This window comes from Lethenteron reissneri, chromosome 24, assembly GCF_015708825.2.
Source record: "Lethenteron reissneri isolate LAM-NWPU_2019-01 chromosome 24, ASM1570882v1, whole genome shotgun sequence".
NCBI classification, from domain to species: Eukaryota; Metazoa; Chordata; class Hyperoartia; order Petromyzontiformes; family Petromyzontidae; genus Lethenteron; species Lethenteron reissneri.
The window spans coordinates 12,360,656-12,375,217 of record NC_083802.1 but is presented as its reverse complement, the minus strand read 5'-3'; the positions used below and the strand labels follow the sequence as shown (position 1 = coordinate 12,375,217).

At 46.8% G+C, this 14,562-nt stretch overlaps 1 protein-coding gene across 1 annotated transcript in view; it reads left to right on the top strand.

The window, feature by feature from the left end:
* Nucleotides 1–13,618, top strand: part of CPAMD8 (C3 and PZP like alpha-2-macroglobulin domain containing 8) — a 50,722-nt gene extending 37,104 nt beyond the window's left edge. The window contains exons 38-43 of the mRNA XM_061558294.1: nt 104–209; nt 1,418–1,528; nt 9,107–9,325; nt 10,821–10,901; nt 11,759–12,624; nt 12,749–13,618. Of these exons, the coding sequence (XP_061414278.1) occupies nt 104–209; nt 1,418–1,528; nt 9,107–9,325; nt 10,821–10,901; nt 11,759–12,624; nt 12,749–12,784 (1,419 nt within the window). The 3' untranslated portion in view covers nt 12,785–13,618. The remainder of the gene's footprint in view (nt 1–103; nt 210–1,417; nt 1,529–9,106; nt 9,326–10,820; nt 10,902–11,758; nt 12,625–12,748) is intronic.
* The last annotated feature ends 944 nt before the right edge of the window (nt 13,619–14,562 follow it).

Sequence of the window (14,562 nt, the reverse complement as noted above, 5' to 3'; positions counted from 1 at the left end):
GCTTTCGGGGCAATATTAAAATGCACGGAGGCTTTTTTTTGTTTCAGCCGACCGTGACTGCAGCTCTCTCGTGATCACGTGCACTTGGTTTACGTCCGTGCAGATCCCCAACCAGTGCATGACGTGCGTCAAGTTCCACGCCGACCGCGAGTACATCGTGGGCCAAACGGCTCCGGTCCCGGTCAAGATCTACGACTACTACGAACCCGGTTCGTCTTGGGGCAGCCTGGATTATTAATAATATCACTACGTTATCTTAGTGATCACTGTAAGTTGGTCGGATGCTGCCGTGGTTACGATGGTTAGGTCGTGCAAAGCAGAGGTTGCCGTTTCAATCGGTTGGCGAGGCGGTTGAAACATTGGTGCAGGTTTATCAATTACCCCACCTCTTTCCATCCAGCAGTATGAATGGGTATGCCATGTTGAACTTTTTTCGCGCCGTGCGTAGCCAACCATACTAATCGGAGGACGGCGGTGGAAGGACACAAAAACAAAAGCAGTTATGCAGAAAAATATTCAATCGAGATTTTGCAACAAGTAGTGTGGGTTCTCTCACCTCTTCTAAGACGTGTAACCAGCATGGAAGAGTAGGCCAAATACACGTTGGAGGAGCTGTCTAGGGCTTCCTCCATTGAAATCCCTTCCGCCAGCAGTGGCATGAGCAAGGCATTGTGGAGCTGTGCCTTTACCTTTGAGGATCATCAGTACAAACTTAACATTATTTGTGGGAGACGGGACACATTCTGTTGAAGTTTCTTTTCTGAAGGTGGCTCAGGGATTAAAGTGCTGAGCTGACACCTCTGAGATGCTGGGTTTCAATGCCAGTCGGCACCTGTGGTTCAACTGAGTCCTAAAGGACAGTGAGTTGATGATCTCGGCCTGGTAACCAATGACTGCACAATACATCTAATTTTAATATATATTACATTGATTTGGATAAACTTGACCTCTGATAATATTTATATATCAGGTTGACTGGCACTCCATATGCATTTCTCTCTGTGTGGCAGTGTATGTGGGAAAAATACACCGCTACTTTACAATTTGTTTTGAAGCAGTGCTATGAAATCCTCTTTCCGCGGGTTGCCTTTGAACGCACGGTGGGGGGGGGTTAACGCTGCCCTACGATAGTTCCAAAAGGAGGCGTTTTTTTGGTGTCTCTTGGCGTTGATACCTGACAGCACGAGTGGAAGCAAGCGCGAGGAGACTAACGGAGGGAAATGCTTAACGAATGTCCCCTCTCTTCTATGGTTCTTTCGGTAAAGTCACGTAGATCGAAAATCTAATAAAAATAATAACATCAAAAATATAAAAAGCCAAAAAACTCTCGACGTTTACCGAAAGAGCCGTAGAATATGAATTCCTGCTAGTTACAAAAATTTTAAGTCAAAATGTCCCCTCTCTCTCGCGTCGACAGCGCTGGAGGCCACGCGGTTTTACAACGCGAGCGCGAACAGCCCTCTGGCGCGGGAGCTGTGCGAGGGCAAGAGCTGCAACGAGGTGGAGAGCTCCACCAATCAGTGGATCGGTGAGCCACGGCGCGCGTGTCTGCGTGCGTGCGTGTGTGTTGCGTGTGCGTTGCGTGTGTGTCACGCCGAACTTCTTTCGCGCCGTACGTTAGCCGGCCGAGCTAATCGGAGGCGCGCATCGCAAGGGGTCCGATTGATCCCGAGTACCGGTGCATTGGCGATGTAATGAGCAAAGTGAACAGAGCGAGCGTTTTTTTGTGATTTTTGCGAAGCCCCGACACGCTGTAGGCTTGGCGCAGGCCCCCCCCCCCCCCCCCCGCGGTGGTCTCTCGGATGCCCACTTTGGTGTCCCCACTTTGGGTGCCCCCCCCCCCCCCCATTTCCCGCTGCAATCACTGCAAGCCGCCGCATTGCGAGCAGCGACGCGTAATGGTTCACGCCCGAAATACCGCAAACATTCAGAGATATGAAGAATTCTACGGTGAAGGGGGGGACCGTGAGGAGCCACGTAAAAGCATAGGGGGGGGGGCTGTAAGTTTGGGACAACGCGAGCCTCTGCTGAACAAGACATCCGCATCAGATTTATCGTCTCCGCATAACCCAATTTTATTTTCTGATGGCACGAATTGGGCTCCCAGTGCATTGCGATGGAATCGCCACGCTGTTCGAATTATAACGTTGGAGGATTTTCTGTTGGCTCGTTCCATTCGAGGTACGTTCCGAACGTTACATAACGCACGTCGACCTCCAAGACGCCAAGCGTATCGTCAAGAGGACACGCTCTCAATGGAGGTTTGCCACGTTCAACAACAACGACGACGACGACGACGTTGTTGTTGTCGTTGCCATTTGCAATTAACGTCAAAGCGTTCGGTTGCAAAGGAAGAGGACCTTCCCAGGGACCGATGTCCACAGAGCCTGGGAGGTCCTGTGGGTCACGTCCACCCCTCAGGGGGCTTATTTTTCCCATATCCATGGAGACGGGGATACTTTTACACATTCCTGCGTAATGGCTGCCTTCCTGTGCTCTACCATGAGATGATGGCTTGTTGGGCTGCCTGTGGGGTGGCATGTGTACATTGCGTGTTTTGTTTAGGGGTCTGGGTGGGATGTGCAGTGATCCCTATCCCTTCGACAAACACCCCTCCCCCCCCCCCCCCTCTGAGGTTTACCACAGGGCCACACAACGGGGAGAATGACATGCGGCCACAACCGCCTACGCTCCTCCAAATCTGAGTTCATTTCCTTAATGCACTCTGGAGAGCCGCCGCTGCTGCTGCTGCTGCTGCGCTGACGCTCGACTATGCAGCTCTACTGAACAGTTTTCAAGTATTAGAAATGTACAAAAAAGCTATCACAGCGCTGGCAATCGCAGGCGAGTCAGCAAGTCAGCGCCCGAGATTGGTTTTCAGCGTTTCAAATTCAGGAAATATGCTGCAATACTATGGCAATAATTCCTAGCGGGGAAAGCCACTTGTAGCTTTGTTTAACAATCTGTAGAGATTATGTTTTGCACGGGACATTCGTAATTGCAAAAGTGGTGTGATTTTAAAATGTTCGCGACGACGTAAAGCTCCTTGTTTTGTCGGCAAATTGAAAATAGCTCGAGTTACAAATTGCTTCCACATTTTTCCTGGCGAGGCTGCTCCTTGCCATTGCTAACACAAACATTAAGTGCATTTTCATTGTTAACAACTCCATCGTTTTGGTGGCGGAGACGTAAATTCCGCTAAAATTATTATTTTGTTGGCTATCAACAACAAGGCAACTCCTATGACTAATTGGGAATGGGACGCAAGCGTAGGATTGATCACCCTGTCGCTGGCCGCCTTTGGGGAGGGTGTATAGTATGAAAGGCCGAAACACCCTAGGAACCAAAGGGTCACTACTGACGATGCGCTCCCCAAATTTCACCAGGCTCACTGTTCATGAACTCTTGGAAGTGCTTGCACAAAGGATAGTAACATCTCATCCTGTGTTCTTTGGAATCTGAATTTGTCACGGCCATTTCATGCCCTCACTTTCAAACAACCCGTGTTTCCGATGGGAAGCTGCCATGGCGAAATGTTTAGCAGACGGACTTGCAACCCAGAAGGTCGCTGGTTCGACCTCCAGGGGTGGCGGTTGAACAAATGGAGCGAGTTTCTTCATCACCCCCCAAACACTTCTGTCCACCAGGCGGCACGAAATGGGTACGCCATAGTCTACCAGCAGGTCGTGTGTGGTGGCTTAGAATGTGGGCCCTCCCGCCTGTGCCAAAGCATCTGGCCAGCGTGGAATGATGGGCCAAATATCCTCTAAGAGCTCACTCAAGTGGAGGTCCTTCTGTCAGCAGTGGTGTGATCAAGCAATTGCAGAGCTGCATTTTTATTTTTACACACCAAGTTTCCATTACATCAACGCTGTTTAAAATGTTCAGTGTTTGACCGCTTGTCATGAAGAAAAAATGTGTGCTAACTGACTGTAGACAATCATACCGACCAGCGTGATGTGTTTGGGTTCACGTTTATAAAAAAATAAATTTGGTTGACAGAAAAACACATTGATTCAAATTCGAGTAAATTTACGCCGTTCAAACTGTTAAGAACAGTAAATGGGCTTGGCCAGGACACGTCCACAAGCAGGGATGATGGTCGATGGTCAAGAATAGTGCCAGAGTGCAGCCTTGACAATGGGAGGCGTCGAAGAGAATGTCCACGAAGGAGCCCAAGTGATGAAACCAGCACGTGTCGGTGATAGGTGCATTACCACGTGGCACAATCATGAGAGAGATTGTGACGGTTTTGGGAGGCCTTCATGCAGTAGTGGATGGATCATGGCTGACGATCACATCGTGATTAATAATACCATTGTGGATTATGCGTTCGTGCAGTGGCGCTATGAACTCGGCGATCTGTGTTTGATTTCCAGCCATGGATAACATCAGAGCCACGTGATATTTGAACTAGTCCCTGGGTTCCCCACCCTTCACAAAATCCACACTGAGCAAGTCAAGTGAAGTACAAAGCAAACTGTGCAGCCGGAGCGGTGTGGGGCAGCCTACATCCAACAGTGGCTCAACAAAAGGACGATGTTTTATTATGTGATGCGTAAGAAATATTATGAACGTGCATGTTTTTATATGGCATATGCCTTTGATAGGTGTCGATCTCTTGCAGGTAAAATAGATAATGCTGTAATGAGTCACACCATCTCAGATTAAAAATTATTATTTCCAAGCTGAACAAGCCATGATTATTTAATCTTCTGACAACATAGTTAAGCCACTCGCCCAATGGCTTTGTGACAACAAACGTACAACATAATAGATTACACACATTTGGAATAATATGTCTGGGAGAGTATAAACATTTACAGATGAAGACCAAACATTGATAGCAGGTAAAAGAGGGCATGCTGGCTGACACCGTGAATGTCAGGACAAGGTTGCATTGATGGAGCACTGAGAGGCCTTGTTCTCAAAGACTGTGTGGTCTTTTCTTAAACGGAATGAGTGCCAAATAAAAAAAATGTTCTGCCCTTTCATTCGTTTGATTGGCAGAAAAACAACATACCAATATAGTCCAGTTGAATGTTGCGCGCTGAAGGGACTATTTGCATCTCTCAAACGCATTTAGGGAAAAAAACGATGGGAGTGCAAACCTCCGCAGGCACACACATTTATCTTGGTTTACTCCGCACAAATTGAATTTGTTGGAGAAATTTACGGGCGCGTCTCTCGCAGTATAAATGTAATCAAAACGCCCTCTTCAGGGCAGTCTGCGGTATCAAATATATATATTGCGTCCAGGCCCTTTGTCTCCATCAGGGTTCTAGAGCCACTTGTGCAGTGGCTCTTTGGCTTCCCTCCTGTGGCTCATTGTGGCTGCCCCCTCCTGGGCAGCCGTTAAAAAAAAACTAAATCTTAAACGTAATTTAACATAAAGATAATGTATTAATATGGCAGGGAATGGGTCACTATGGGATGTCTTGGTGCCAGCAAAATTAACAATAGTCAAACTACTGTTAAAGAATAACAAAAGGGGAAAACCCTAAATAGACGCAGTTTATTCCATCATCTATTTTGTTTATGTAAGTCAGAATGTATTTGTAATCTGCTGTATTGCTATAATGTGTACAAGTAACTCTGCGTGCGATACGGCTCTCGAACTATTTTGGTCAAAAACAAAAAAAAGCAATGCCTCTTCTTTTTTGAAAGATTGCCGTCCCGTGGCCTAGACTATTTTATTAACCAGGTAAAGCCCACTAAACCATCAGCTCTGTTTCAGAGGCGACTTGGCCACACACGACAGCTCATCGCAGCGGCTTTCATCATCATCATCATCACTCGTTGGAATTTATAGAAGCCCAAATAATGTAAATGCGTGTTTCTAATTGTGGAGAAAAATCCACGCGACCACCACGGGGAGAGAGAGAGAACAAGCGGAACCCAACTATACAAGAATCATTATCAGGGTCCGGGATCAAACCAATGTCATCTTGGGTGACGGGTGAAAGGGATGAAATCTCGCCACCGCGGTGCCCCAATCAATGTCAATTGATTGTTGCTTAGTTGGATTAGTTATGAATAGAGTTAGAGTAAAAATGTATGTTAAAAGTTGATTTTAATCATTTCATCTATATCTGTGGCAATAAGAGTGGGGTGGGGTGGGAGGCTTGAGAAGAGTGAAACACTTGTTTGCTCAATACCCCATAATGGTGTGGTTATGGGTTTTTTTGTTTTATGGGGTCGGTGCGGGTTCGCAAATTGAGAGCGATAGGCCCAGGACCGGTTCAAGCTATCACCACTGGCTGTGAATGACCATCAGATGTATTTAGGACACATTTACACATTCGATTAAGTAAAAGGTACGTAGGTAGTGCTTGTGCTGTGAGGTATAATGTCCTCATGGATTAAGATTGATTCTGAAATCTCGCCATAGACGCGTCGAACCGTGTGTGTTAGAGCGTGTCGAGATGTTACGTCGTGTACTGGACGTTGTACCGCTGTACCGAACGGTTTAATTCTAGATTTGAAGTTTTCGCGACTGCAAGGATTCATACTCTTTGTTTTTTTCGGTAAAGTCACGTAGGTAAAGCGGTTGTGCTTTCGCTACGTTGTCCCCACCTGAAGAAGGATGCTTGTGTTGCGCCCGAAACGTCGTGATTTAATGTATTAAAATGTTTTACCTACCGCGAGAGGCCGCTACATTCACCACAATGTAAAAAAAAACTGTCGTTTTTTTTAATCATCACCGAGTCTCTGAAACGTGACCAATTCCTTGAAATTTCCAGGGGGTGAATTCTTGCCACCGCGATTTTTCTTTTCATGTTTGCCCCATTGCCACTTCAAGTTATGGGTCAACCTGTTGTAGTGGCGTATATTAAACCTCACCCCAGGGAGGGAACTGATCTTGATATTTTAAATGTATTTATATTTGTTGATGCTGGGTCTCTTGCTCAGCGCTTTGATATCCTTGATGAAAAGCGCCATTATGAATGTAATACTATTTATTATTAATGTTTGTGGTCACCATAAGCAAACGTCGCTCTCTGAAGTTTTACCCTGTGTGAAAACTTACAGAGTGGTGACAACGCTTCTGAGCCGACACCTCTCATGAGGTCTTCTTCACCACTATTATTGCAATTATCTAAGATGCACAACAGAGGGCGCTCTTCAGCTAAGAAACCGTCAGAGTTGCGCCCCTCAGAGCTGGCTATGACCAAATCAAGGGCAAATACAGATATTTTGTTCAGGGCGTTAGGTGGATTATATGCATCTTTGGCAGGGCTGGGGTCATAAAACCAAAGCAAACTGTTTTCATCAACATCATAATCCATGGTCAATCCACTCTGGGTTGACAGGCCACCCAAAGTCCCTGCCATCTCCTCATGTTCGTGCGATGGAGTTGTAATAATAATACACATATCGCCAGCGCACAAACACATTTCATTATTCCAGCTCTCGAACGGGTTTCATTCCTTGGCTGACACACCCATTATCATTATTATTATTCGTGACCATCAGCCATCATCCCTCGTAGCGACGCGTCCTGTGCAGGCCCATTGACTTTTCTCAACAATTTTAATGCCATTAAGAAGCCCGCGTGTGTTCTCTACTGCGTTCCCTAGTTCTGTCTCTCACTGTAATTCCAAGCTTGCCTCTCTCCACACTTCTTTGTGCACGTTCAGATTTTTGGTCCGTATTTTTGTTTATGACCATGTTTTTCTAAACCGGGTTAAAAATATAAATATATACGGTGTACTTTTTTCACCGGGTTTTCAATATGTAGACTGAGCCCTGGATTCTCCGGTGTATCGGGAAAATTAAACATGCCATCAAAAACGTATTTCATTGGACTGTTAAACTGGACGTGGATATTTTCTCAGCCATGAGGCAATGTTGTGAGTCTTCAGTAAAAATATCAACACGTGTTTTCCCTAGGCAACATTACCTAAACACACTTCTGAATATATATCAATGGCTATTTGTATCGATTGTGCATACACCAGGTGACTAAATAAATGTATGTGGTTACATCAGCAGCTACCATGATCTATCCACTGATGGCTGAAGGCCTCTTCCCAGCCATCACTGTCGGGGATGTATTTGGCATGTGAATATTATTTATTTTCAAATATTTTATACAACTTAAACACTCCTGCAAGTGTCGGTCAAGCATTGCAAATCATATTTGTGTTTTTCTTGTGCGCGTGTCAGCATGTACAGTAATACAAGTTTGCCCTTTAAAAAGGTGTCCATAGAAACCCAGTTCAAATACAGTAGAGCATTTCAAAAATTATTTTGGTTTCAGTTAATAACATATTTACAGTACTACCCATGCGAAGAAGATCCGTACATGTTTTTGGTCGACTAATATTTAGCACATTTAACCACACACCCTGGGAACTATTTCTGCTGTTGTGCAGCTTTATTTAACCAGGTCACACACAGGCCAGATTCTCATCTTGGAAGAATACATGTTCCCATATTTGAACGAGGAGGTACTTCAAGGGACAAGACTCATTTTTGGCAACAAAATCTGGCACATGACGTTGGTATAGATCTTTTTTAACATAGGAAGCAATCCCCAATGGTTTCAAATTGTACTCGAGGTTTATCACGGGTCTAGCTGCACAGCTCTCCGATGCGTGTTTTCAGATCGTACACTCCGTGTTGTTCGGCACGATGTCCGACGTTTCGCTCCACGTGCTGGAAACTTTAATTCGGTTGCTGAAGACGATGCTCCCAGCACATCGGAGTTACACCACGAGAACACGACAGAGAGCCAATCCCATTATTCTTCAACAAGTTGCTTCTTTAAACATTTCTAGAATTGAGAAAAATATTTTTTCCTGCGGAGAGCTATGTTTCATAATTTGAACTAAATGAGTGCTTAATTCCTGAACTACCTTAGCAAGGTTGACCTGGCAAATGTTACACAATTGAAGCAGTATTCACACTGACAAAATACAACATTTATTTACTAAAGTGTGCTTTTAATTTATCAATAATACATTTAGCACCTCCAGATGTACTGCATGAAAGGCGCGGAATGACTAATAAACGACGATGATGAAAACTAACATGTGTTGCTATTCGCAAACCTTACGAAGCCACATTTAAAATGCCCTCTTTTCATTTTGCCACTCGCCAGGATTTTCAAGCGGCAGTTCCTGCAACGTTGTGTACGGCTGCGGGGAGGAAAACCGCTTCTCCGAGCGCTGCACGTGCTACCGTGACTGCGGCTACGACGGCGAGCCGGTGTGCGGCTCCGACGGGGTCCTCTACCCCAACCGCTGCCAGCTCGAGGTGGCCGCCTGCCGCAATAATACGCGCCTCGAGCAGGTGCCGGTGGCACACTGCGCTGCATCCCGTAAGCACGCATTGCCAGCACCGTCGGCGGGTTATGCTGCTGCTGCTGCTGCTATTGCGCTCTCTCTTTCTCGGACCTGGAGAGAATTTTCCCCGCTGCGTTTAAATAAAAAAGCCGTGTTGTAGTTTGGGGGGGCCGAAAGCCTGAACTCCCAAAGAATGCGCCCGATCTCATCATATCTTGGGAAGCTTCACGGGGTTTGGACCTGGCTAATACTTGGATGGGTTGACCACGACGCTGCGCTACGTTGCGGGCCCGCAAAGGGCAATGCAATAGAATCCATTGTTGCGCTGCACGTCTATGCTGCCACCTTCGCCGATCAACACCGACCAGGGTGGTGAGGTGTGGTGAAATTATCTGCACGGCGTGGGGAGGCCCCTCATCCATCAGTGGATTGACAAAATGGCCGTAACATGTGCATGTCACATGATCCAAGGCCTCGCGTCTCCAATAATGTGGTTGAACAAAAAATAAGCGTCGATGGGCCTCTCTCACACTGCGTTCTCTTGCGAATCTTAAATGTTTTTTTTACTGGCTGCCAGCAAGAATACGTCATTATTAAACATGCCCATATGTCTTGGGGGGAAATTAGCCGCTCCCAATGAATGGGGTGACCTTAAATGCTACAAAATTAAATACCTCGTTCTACTGGTTTCAAAAGGATTGGCGGCTCCTCCACAACACATTCCTGCGGAGGGAGCTGGTAGGAACGTCGGGTTGCTCGTCAATGGCCAGGGTCAACGGCGGCGTGGTGTATTCAGGAAATATGCCCGACTGTGAGGGCGGGCACAAGCCGGTATGAGTAGGTTAAACGTTGAGTTTTATAAGGGCACCACGGGGTGACCAGCCCCTCCCCACTCAGCCCCACCCCTCCCACCCCCACCCTCCCCTCCCCACCCAGCCCCTCCCCACCCTCCCCTCCCCACCCAGCCCCTCCCCACCCAGCCCCACCCCTCCCACCCCCCTCCCAGCACCACCCTCCCCACCCAGCCCCTCCCCACCCTCCCCACCCAGCCCCTCCCCACCCAGCCCCTCCCCACCCTCTCCTCCCCACCCAGCCCCACCCTCCCCACCCAGCCCCTCCCCACCCAGCCCCTCCCCACGCTCCCCTCCCCACCCAGCCCCTCCCTGCACGACGGACAGACACAATAATCCCCTGTGGGCTGGTGGAACCAGTTGGTTCCTACCAGTATTAACTTGCTGCTCAACTTCCCATCATCGTGTGCAGAATTCGGAAATAACTGCAAGAAAGTAGCATAGAAACCAACATGGGCTATCGTCACATGCGATGTTTTTACTCCATCGTGGATATGCACCAAGATTTTTTAACCAGGCATGAACATTTTTCTTTTCTCTCTATAAAAAATATAACAACCCCAAGCACGACGATGGAAATCCCAATTATAAATAGATTGGTATGTTAGTGGGATGTTAATACCAATCTAAATATGCTGATAAATTAAAAGTGACAATCTACCGTGTATTTACATTACAGAAGTTGCGAGCCTCGAAGAACCCAGAGAGATAGAAGGGCTTCAACTACCACCACCGGTGCGCTTCTTGCCACCTCCACCAGGTAATACTTTCTCCCACTAACCCTGCCAATTCAACACCAGGCAAGGCGCAGGCCATAAACCACTGGCTTGTTTGGCTTGCGACTACTTTTTACACAGTATTTGGGACAGAGTTGATGGGAACGCGTTTTTTTTTTGTCTTTCAGCTATGATTCAGTTTTAAGCAATCTGATTTATGACCCTTTGCCCGTTGATTTACGACAGCCACTCTATTATCGTCAATCTGTTACCTCCTCTCTCCCGCGTTGTTCTCAGGAACTGAATGTTTGTATTCGGACTCAGATTTCTGATGGCAGTCTGCTCACTTGGCTGACTCCTCTCATCTGTACCGTGTTCAGTTGCTTCAACTGTGGGGGCAGAACATTTTTTTTCTTGCGCAGCTTCTTGGAACTAATTTCCAACCCCACGTAACCCCGCTTTTTTATTTAAATAAACGTGTCAACTCCCATCCAGTAGCCTTATTATAGGGGTGGATGCTGCCACGGTGCGCTGGTTATTTACACAAGGGCCTGGAATCCAGAGATCGCTTGGTTCGATCTGCTGTCATGGAAAATTGACACAATGGGCAAGTTGATTAAATCCAACCAGCAGTGTAAATGGGCACACCAGTGAGTCGATTGTCAGGTTGCGTGTGGTGGGGTAAAGTGTGGGAACTCCCACCTTTTTACAAGGTGTCTGAGCCACCGTGGAAGAATAGGCCAATACATCCTCTAGTCTAGAGCTCTCTCTGGCGGTGGCCCTTCTGTCAGCAGTGGCACGAGCAAGAAATTGCAGGGCTGTCCTTAGTTTATGGCAAATATGTATTGCAGACTTTAAGGCGACCGATTCAAAACACACACGTTCTGTTATTCACACACAGAGCCCGTGCCAGGGGAAACATCGGACATTTTTTACGAGGGCGCAGAGCGAGACTACGAGGAGGAGACGTTTGTTTCCGACACCGACGGCGAGTCTTTCGACGTGGCGTACGAGGAAGGCCACCGCGTGGAACAGATCGGCCGCATAGAGAGCGACGGCGGCCGAGCAGACGTTCACGCAGAAGTGCAGGAGCAGCGTCGCGGCAAAGACGTGCAGCACGACGACGCGGCGACCGCAGATTTGACGCAGCAAGGCGACGCGGTGGTCGCGCTCCCAAAACTCCACCGTGCAGCCGACGACGGTCGCGAGAGCATCGGTGCCGATGGGCTCGCAGGTGGCGGCGACGGTGGTGACAATGCACACGTCGACAAGGCTAAGCAGGGGCAGCACGCTACCGTGCGGCACCTGGAGATTGAAAAGGCGGAGAGCAGGGTAGCACCGGAGGCTCGACGGGGAACGTACGAGGAGGACGTGCTTCAAATCAGAGAAATGGAAGCAGAGCTCGGAGACACTTTGAGAGCAGAGGGGGAGCTAACAGAACCGGCCACGAAAGAGGTCCCGCAAAAAGTGAGCTGGGAACACCTCGAGCAACGGGCAGAAATTCCCCCCCAGCAACTTTTTGAAGAGGGGGGGAGCGAGCAGGAGAAAGAAGCAGCTGAAACAGAAACGCAGAGCAAAGACAACGCGGACACGAGAGATGAGCTTTCACGGGTCAGCAACGTGCGCAATATTCAGCAACCTGGCACAGACGATCGGGAGCCGGAAGGACAGGGACAGAACACGCCGGAAGATTTGCTTTCACAGATAGCGCAGGAGGGCGTGGGCAGACGTTTCGAAGACTCAGAAGCTGTCCCGCTGAACACCAAGGTATTTACTTAAATAATGGGATTGTCGCAAAAAATGTGAAAACACAAAATAGTTTCCACAATAAACAATGACATGCTGTGTGTTTAAAATGACATTACCTAACTTTGTTTAAATATCATTTCAGGATTTGGAGTCTGCCTTCGTGCCAAGAGAGGACTAATCATTTCTCATCGTGCCCACCGCGGCACACACCACCGGTGATAGCGACGCAGACGTACTACTTTGGTACATGAAGTTGGTTCTTTAAAGACCTGCTTTGCTCTATGAAGTTCAGTGTCGTTTTGTAAAATATAACTTTTTAAAAAATATATTGCTTTAATCGACTGTTTATATCTGTACGGCTTCATAATACATTATATATTTGACGAAAATATCGTGACACATTTTTTTTCTATTTGCAGCTAAGATGCAAGTACTGCTTGGTAACATTTTAAACAGAAAACTTCAGTTAAAGTATAGATCTACTGACATTCCTATATTATTTATAACTACTATGCGGAAAGACAAAACCACAAATGTAAATACAGGTTTACTATATTTTTTCAGCACAATACCATAATCCCAGCTGTCCTTCCTTTGCTAATTTTAAGAAATGCAAGCTTTGTTTTTAAACAGTAGAACATTGTATTTAAATGTTAGTGTAATGACTAGTTATTGGGATTAGCCATCTACAAATAATTTAACTCAAATGCCTACATTTACGTCTAGTTATTATATATTCCAGAGACATAGGTGTGCTTTATTTTATGTTTGTGATTGACAAGAGCTGGTTGTATTTGTGTAAATTATGCCTACGTTTGTTAGGAACTGTCATACGACTGGCTAGACAATGACAGCCGACGTCACCAAAGAGGATGGGCAACAATGAATAAATGAGACTTAGTGTAAGGTATTCTAAAATACATGCTTTCTAATTATATTTTGTTTGGTTATGCACTTTTACTTTGTTTTCCCAAAGTGCGTATTTAATAATAAAGTAAGTGAGTACTCTTGAGATGTTGATTTCAGATTTTTTTTCTTTTTAAAAAGAACTCGTTAGAAGCGCTCTTAACCTTCAAACATGTGCACTTGTGTGCGCACTGGTTCTGGGTAGAATCTGGTCAAACAGTTTGTGAATGTATTCCACAAGCTACGAAATATCGTAAACAATTCTTGGAAAAATGGGCCTTCTTAGCAGGCCCGTTAATGGTTGAACTATACATTGAACTTGATAATGAAAAGAGAAATAGTCATGTGCCAAAACATAACTTTTTTTGTAATCAGTGCATGCTACTTGCTAAAACACATGGCTCGGAAACGTAGACGTCAGTGAAACAAATTGAAAAATGCAAAGCATCATGGCGAGATGCATGGTTGGAATTTCTTTGAGAACGAGAGAGGAACACTTGAATTATGAAAACTTAATGACATAATCGAGACTTAATAAATGAAGTGTTCTTGGGCAACACAGCAGGGATGAATGGTGAAGGATATTGAAGTGGCAGGCAATGACTGGAACCCATCAAAGATGCTCACTCTTCTATCGTATGACATTTTTGGCGATTGCAACAGATCAGAAATTGATATCGAGATTTGATATCCATTCGACTGCATCAGGAGTCGCGTTAATACTGGTAGGAGCCTCCTGGTTACACCAGCCCACAGGGGATTATTGTGTCCGTCGTGCAGGGAGGGGCTGGGTGGGGAGGGGCTGGGTGGGGAGGGTGGTGGAGGGGCTATTTGGGGTGGGTGGGGGGTGAGAGGGGTGGGGCTGGGTGGGGAGGGGCTGGGTGGGGAGGGGCTGGTCACCCCGTGGTGCCCTTATAAAACTCAACGTTTAACCTACTCACGCCGGCTTGTGCCCGCCCTCACAGTCGGGCATATTTGCGGAATACACCACGCCGCCGTTGACCCTGGCCATTGACCGAGCAACCCAACGTTGCTACCAGATCCCTCCGC